Source organism: Pristis pectinata, chromosome 35 (genome assembly GCF_009764475.1).
Source record: "Pristis pectinata isolate sPriPec2 chromosome 35, sPriPec2.1.pri, whole genome shotgun sequence".
NCBI classification, from domain to species: Eukaryota; Metazoa; Chordata; class Chondrichthyes; order Rhinopristiformes; family Pristidae; genus Pristis; species Pristis pectinata.
Genome location: NC_067439.1, coordinates 13,429,621 through 13,437,066, shown reverse-complemented (window position 1 = coordinate 13,437,066; position 7,446 = coordinate 13,429,621). Strand labels below are relative to the sequence as shown.

The following is a 7,446-nucleotide window of genomic DNA, read 5'->3' as shown; positions in this document are numbered from 1 at the left end:
GGTTTCAATGGGATCCCCCCTCATCCTTGTGCACTCCATCAAGCACAGACCCAGAGACACCAAATGCTCCTCATAGGTTAAGCCTTTCATTCATGGGATCATTCTTGTGAACCTGCTCTGGACCCTCTCCAGGCCCAGTATACTATGACTTCCAACCTCCAGTAGGCTAATCAAAGACCCCACCCACCTGGGGCATCCTCTCTTCTCTCCTCTTCCATAGGGTATAAGATACAGGAGCCTGAGGGCACGTACCACCAGACTTAAGGATAGCTTCTACCCCACTGTGATAAGACTATTGAACGGTTCCCTTGTACAATGAGATGGACTCTGACCTCACAATCTACCTTGTTGTGACCGTGCACCTTATTGCACTGCACTTTCTCTGTAGCTGTGACACTTTACTCTGTACTGTTATTGTTTTTGCCTGTACTACATCAATGCACTCTGTACTAACTCAATGTAACTGCACTGTGTAATGAATTGACCTGCACGGTCGGTTAAGCCTTTCATTCATGGGATCATTCTTGTGAACCTGCTCTGCACCTTCTCCAGGCCCAGTATACTATGACTTTCAACCTCCAGTATGCTAATCAAAGACAAGTTTTTCACTGTACCTCGGTACAAGTGACAATAATAAACCAATACCAAGGGCAGTACACAATGGCTTTGAACCACCAGTACTCCTAGGGGCAGCACACCATGATTTTGAACCTCCAGTACTCCTAAGGGCAGCACACCATGATTTTGAACCTCCAGTACTCCTAAGGGCAGCACACCATGACTATAGACAACATTGCTTCAACCTCCAGTCCAGCAAATGTCTCTGTTAGCATTAATAGCAACCTCAGCAGTGTTTTGCCCTCCTAGTCGCCAGAGGACGCTCTCGCCCATATTAGCGCAGCGCCAGCGATCACAGCTGTGCCGTTTTGGAGTGGTGAACCCTCCGAACCGCTAGGGGGCGTGGAGGGGGCAAGGTGTCGCTGCATTTAGTCTTCCAGACCGCTAGGAGGGCGCTTTAGCCGTCACGTGACGGGGTTCGGTGACGGGCGGCAGCCGCTGTGGAGACGCAGCCCTCGTCGGCGGGTAAATCTTTCGGAGGTCGCTGTGCGAAGTGACGGTGGGGGCGGTCATTGGGTGCGGGCGCACGTTAATCTGTAAACCCATGGTGTCAGGTTCCCACTGTTCCCACCGCTGCCGGTTTACAGCAGCCGCGAGTGTCCGTCCCCCCCGCTCTCCAGTCCCGGCGACGGTTGGCGCCTTTTCGCGCCTTGCGCTGCCTGACGTTTGAACGCTACGCCGTGATTGGCGGGCCGGCGGGCCAATGGGGAATACGTATTCCAACGTGCGATGATGTAATATGCAGATGAGTCAGCTGATCTGTAGTTGTGACCTCACAATACGGAAGTAACTGGAGCAGGAGAGGGTCATTTGGTCCCCAACTCTGTTCTATTCAAACTCTATAAATAAGGTAAAGTGGCTGGAGAGAGCTGATACTCTCTAGGATTTGTCATAACTGATGATTTGCACCATAACACGTCAATCAAAGTTGACTTTGAAAGATCTCAGGATTTTAAAGATTGAATTGGTAGGGAGTTTATAAACTACAATTTTGCCATGTTGAGCACATCAGAGTCGTAGGGAAGGGAAAGCAGGGAAGTAAGGCAGCTGACAAAGGAGGCACCTTTCTACAGAGGGAATGCAGTGAAATTCACCAAACTGGTTCCTTGGACAGTGAGTCAGTCCTATGAGGAGAGGTTGAATAGCTCGGGCTCTACTCTCTAGAATTTAGAAGAATAAGAGATGATCTCATTGAAACATACAGAATTATTAGAGGACTCTGCAGGATGGACACAAGGAGGATGTTTCCCCTGGTTGAGGGGTTTAAGGCTAGGGAATCACAGAATGAGTAGGCTATTTAGGGCTAAAATGAGGAGACATTTATTTACTTGATGGTGGTGCATCTTTGGAATTCTCTGCCCCAGAGGGCTATTGAGGTTTGGTTATCAATTGCATTCAAACCTAAGATCAATAGATTTGTGAATGTCAGAAGAAACTGGTGCTTTAGATCAGCCATGACTTTATTGAATGGGCTATTCCTTCTCCTACTTGTGTCTCAGTTTAGATAACAGATTATTGATCTGAAACATCCTTTAAATTTCTCTCTCCATGGATGATTCACAATCTGTAGTTTTTACTTTAGACTCTTGTAGCTATCTTGACTTCAGTTCCTCCCAAGGTACTCTCTGTAAGGACTCTATTCTCCCAGTTCCTCCTTGTCTGTCATATCTGTTCTGACGATACCACCTTCCACACCAGCTGCCTCCAGCATTATCTTCTTTCTTCCTCATCTGTGGTTTTCCCTCCACTGTACTTGAACAGATGCAGTTAAGAGTCTTCTCCATTTTCCGCTCTCAACCCATCTCTTCCCACTCAGAATAAAGATGGGCTCCTGATCTGTACCTTCCATTTTCAACAGATCATCCATGATAACCAATACCAATAATTCCTAACACCTCCACCCAGGACACATCTTACCCTCGCGAAGGGACCATTCCATCCATGGTGCTGATTCAGTCTCCTGTCTCCATTAGTACACAGTCTCCTCATGACACCTTCATGTGTGAACACAGGAGATGCAACACTTCCCTTTCATCTCCCCCTTTCCTACAGTACAGTGACCCCAATTAGACTTTCCAAATGAAGCAATAATCACTTCTATAAGATATCTTTATTAGTCACGTGTACATCAAAACACACAGTGAAATACATCTTTTTTTGTGTAGCATGTTCTGGGGGCAGCCTGCAAGTGTCGCCAAGCTTCCAGCACCAACATACCATGCCCACAACTTCCTAACCCGTAAGTCTTTGGAATGTGGGAGGAAACTGGAGCACCCGGAGGAAACCCATGCAGACATGGGGAGAACGTACAAACGCCTTACAGACAGCAGCCGGAAATTGAACCGAGGTCGCTGGTGCTGTAATAGCGTTATGCTAACCGTTATACTACCGTGCCTGCCCATAGTAGGCTCGCACTTATTATTTAATATGCTGCATTCGTTATGACACTTTCTGCTGGGGAAACTATTTGGAGAACCACTTTGCGAAGTGCTTCCCTTCCATCTGCAATGGTAACCTTGAGCTCCCAGTTTGCCTGTCACTTTAATTCTACATCTTACTCCCACTCTGACCTATCTGCCAATACTGTCCCAATGGAGCTCAACCAGTGCTTGAGGAACAGCACCTTATCTTCCAGCTAGGTACATCACAGACTTCCAGTCTTAAGATTAAACTCAGCAGTTTCAGTTCCTCTCACTGCAGAAGCCTGATGACTCGTGAATATTTACAGTATTTTTTATTTTTATATCATCCATTCTAACTTCGTGTCTCATATTTCCAGTATTGATGTTTTTCCTTCTCTCCTCCTGCAGGCAATTCCAGATTTCACTTATCTTCTCCCATTGACACTTTGCCCAAATACACCCACTGATTCACTAGCCTTTATCACCCACTCTCGCACTGCACCACAACTTGTGTCATCAGTTGTTTCACTCCCTCATTCAATGCTCTCTGCAGTTAATGTCAGTAATGGACTGCCCATAAACAAGAGTAGGATACACAAACCGAACTACCTTGTTAGCATCAGAGGTAACCATTAGCCAGCCAATTCCAAGGCACCAGCCAAATTATAAAAAATTAAAAGCATAGCCCATGAGCGTTGTGTGAACGTAGATTGGAAAAGACCTGCTTATCAGCTCAACCTATCTCACATTGTAATATCTTGTGTATCATCATAAGTACGCCCCTCATCCCACCCAAACCATGTGATATCCTGGCAGTAAAAATTTTAAACCCGGAGTCTTTTTGGGACCCCACCATCCCAACTGCCATGGTGATTGAGGCTAGTCCAAGAGATAAATCTGTCCTTAGTCATTCCTGTCAGCACAGACATTGTGGGCAAAGGGCCTGTTCCTGTGCTGTACTGTTCTATGCATCTGATGGACTTCATCACAGGAGTCGACAATCTGTTCTGATAGGTTCTGTTTTGTCCAGAGGATGGTGGATCATGAGGTTGTCAGCAGCCCATAAGAACATAAGAAATGGGAGCAGGAGTAGGCCAACTGGTCCGTCGAGCCTGCTCCACCACTCATTAAGATCGTGGCTGATCTGGCCGTGGACTCAGCTCCACCTACCTACCTTTTCCCCATAACCCTTAACTCCCTTGCTATGCAAAAATCTATCTAACTGTGCCTTAAATATATTTAATGAAGTAGCCTCCACTGCTTCCCAGGGCAGAGAATTCCACAGATTCACTACTGTCTGGGAAAAGCAGTTGCTCCTCATCTTCATCCTAAATCTACTCCCCCCGAATCTTGAGGCTATGTCCCCTAGTTCTAGTCTCACCTACCAGTGGAAATAATTTTCCTGCCTCTATCTTTCATCTTTCATAATTTTATGATCTATGATATCATCAAGGATAAAGGAAGCCAAGTTACGTGAGAATGCTTCCAGAGAAGAATTACAGTTTGTGTTCTATTATTTAGGAGCACATGCAACATGGCCACCACACAGTTCCTGACCATTGTTCAGGGGGAGGCCTCTGAAACAGACTCTGAGGAAGAACTCTACCTGACGTCCACATCTCCAGCATGCATCTTGCAGGCAGGAGCGAAAGTGCCTGGAGAAGCCTCGGAAACTGATGACGAGGATACAGGCTGTGAGGAGGCAGCAGCAGCCCAAGACATCCAGCAAGCCATTCAGCACGATCTCCCACCTCTGGTCGTGATCCGTGACAAGCAGCCAGAAGTCCTGACTGCTGTGGAGGAGAAGCCGGCCGTGAAGATTCGCCATCAGGGACGGTACAGTAGTCTTCTGCAGCAGAAGCTGAGGGAGAGTAATGTGCGTCTTAACCACAACGTGGAGCATGCGGTCAAGCAGATGTACGAGAATGCCACCAAGGAGATCCGCACTGCTACCAGTCACCTCAGCAATTCCCAGAACGGGATCATTAATGCATCACACAGCATCCGGTTAATCTTGGACGATTTGAAGTCAGTGACAGAAAAGATGGACATAATCACAAGCTGCAACTTACTCCCTGACATTCAGATTCCTCCTCGTCAGCAAGTCTAGTGTAGGTCTGACCTAGTTTGCAGAGACCAGTAAAGTTTTATTGCAGTTTCAAGGCTCCAGGCTATCTCAGTAGTGGAGTGCTTCAGGCAAATTGCAAGCTCTGACAGCTTGAAAACTTGAATTAGTGCATTTCAGCAAAGCAGACACACAGGGCAGATTCTTTAAACTGAGCTCAGGAATTCTGTTTGCGTTATGTTGTGGCTTTTTACCTGTCACTGTAATTAATTAGACTTATCACAGAGAAAGAAGTTAAGAAATTTGCAAGTATAGTGTGAAACTAAATTCACCTGTGTTTTCCCTGATAATTTGATATGTTGATACTCTCAAACCAAAGGGAGAAAAAAATCTTCAATACACTTCAACGTTGAGCTATTCGCCTCTCGTATGACACCCTTAATTTATTGACACTAGTTGTTCATAATATTACTAATTGTATGCACTATTTCACAATTATCTCAGTGTTTTACAGCTCAAATTGCTCTGTCTTTAAGTTATATCCACCTCTGACGTGTTTATTAACAGCTTAAAAGTTACTCTCCCTATTACGTTTTGCTGAAGTAACAGAGACAGCCCTGTAATGGGTTTAACTTTGCATTTTGTGACTAGGTAATGCTGAATCCTGGACTAGTTTGCCACAATGAAAAAGGCTAGGATCTAACACTCACTAGGGCCTGACATTAATGATATCGTATTGCATGTGTATTGTGATTATGCCATGAATTGGACTTAATCTGCCTTATATATGTTGATATAACGATTCTGAATGTACAGTAAAACATTTTTACACTTTTCCTTTAGATGGTTACTTTATTTCATAGAACGTGTTTGCATTTGCATTACTGGACTAATAATCCAGCAATTTAGTCTAATGCCCAGAGGTAAAAGCCAACCAGAGGTAAAAGCTAGGGAACTTAAATTCAACTAACTAAATAAGTGCAGAATTAAGATCTTATTTTCAGTAATGGAAATCATGAAGTTAACAGATTTTCTTAAAAATAAACACAATTACTTCACTTGATCTGATCTATGTGTGACTCCAGATCCACAATAGTGTGGTTCACTCTTAGCAAGGCACTCTGTTGTATCAAACCACTATAACAAAGAACAGTCCTACAATCAAGATTTGCATAGGACAAATCCACACTCAGCTGGTAGACCCTGCAAAATCCTTGTCTAGAGACACACCCTAAATTGAGATGTCTTGTGATTAGTCACTTAAACCATATTCACAAATTCGTATCTTAGAGTGTTTTCCCAAATGCCCTTTTACCACCCCGGATAGGTCCTGCCTTACTCACATGACAGACCTACAGCACATGGCAAGATTGGGAGACAATGACTCTGAGGCATTGGATTTAGATCTCATGAAGTTTCATTGCAACACATGGGCAAGAGAACTTGCCGCTGGTTCTACCCTCCTTTAGCCAATGAATCACCATACTAAATGCCACTTAGAAGTACACGTGGTGTGGGTCTTTTCATTGAAGTTGCTTCGTAATACAGGTACTAACTGATATATTTTAAGGCCTGAAGCGTTTTGTCGCTAGACTGCTCCTTTGGCAAGTGGTGAAAAAGAACAAATTTCAAAAGAAAAGCCTATTTGACCATGTCCCTACCAATTCACCTGTTGTAGATGCATGACAACATTAGTAGGAGTTGCAGCGCAGACTGTCAGCATCCTGAGGATACCACCATGTTGAGTGGCACTATCACCATGTTACGTCGACTAAATTCAGAACAGATCTGGCAGGTCAAAACCAGGCATCCATTAGCTTCTGTTTGCTGTGAGGTTACTTCCACCTATCACCTCCCAGCTTCTTACATCATTCCCAATCTCTTCCCCCCCGCCCCCTTAACCTGTATCCACCTGTCACCTGCCAGCTCTGGCTCTACCTTTCCCCTCACCTTTTTATACTGGTTATTTCCCCTCTTTCTTTCCAGACCTGATGAAGGGTCTCAGCCTGAAGCATCGACTGTCCATTTCCCTCCATAGCTGCTCCTTGACCCGCTGAGTTTCTCCAGCTCCTTTGTGTGTTGCTCCAGATTTCCAGCATCTGCAGTCTCTTGTGTCTCAAGCTCTCATTGAATGTGTTTCAAACCCATGTGCTCATGAGTTGTGAGAGTTCATTAATTATGAAGTGAAATATGCACATTGCCAGGGCGTATTAGCTTTCTCACTTTGATAGTTTCTATTGCAACCTCAAATACATTGATTCAACTTTTCCAACTCTGTCAAAATCCTATGGCAGATTTCCAATATCCACAGTATTTTTGTTTTAATGGTTAACTCAATCTACTTTCTAATTCTAATTTGTA

At 44.6% G+C, this 7,446-nt stretch overlaps 1 protein-coding gene across 2 annotated transcripts; it reads left to right on the top strand.

The window, feature by feature from the left end:
- Positions 1–1,036: 1,036 nt before the first annotated feature.
- Positions 1,037–6,177, top strand: bloc1s3 (biogenesis of lysosomal organelles complex-1, subunit 3). Of its 2 annotated transcripts, none has more exons than XM_052044323.1 (2): positions 1,037–1,083; positions 4,542–6,176. In XM_052044323.1, exon 2 carries the CDS (start codon positions 4,555–4,557, stop codon positions 5,128–5,130), a length of 576 nt encoding a protein of 191 aa, XP_051900283.1. In that variant the 5' UTR covers positions 1,037–1,083; positions 4,542–4,554; the 3' UTR covers positions 5,131–6,176. The 2 variants fall into 2 exon arrangements, with proteins under 2 accessions (XP_051900283.1, XP_051900284.1); XM_052044324.1 differs by lacking the exon at positions 1,037–1,083 and adding an exon at positions 1,123–1,468 and having other exon boundaries at positions 4,542–6,177.
- Positions 6,178–7,446: the final 1,269 nt, after the last annotated feature.

What these genes read in the sequence shown, in the direction of transcription:
- bloc1s3 (XM_052044324.1), top strand. Translation starts at nt 4,555, where the DNA reads ATGGCCACCACACAGTTCCTGACCATTGTTCAGGGGGAGGCCTCTGAA.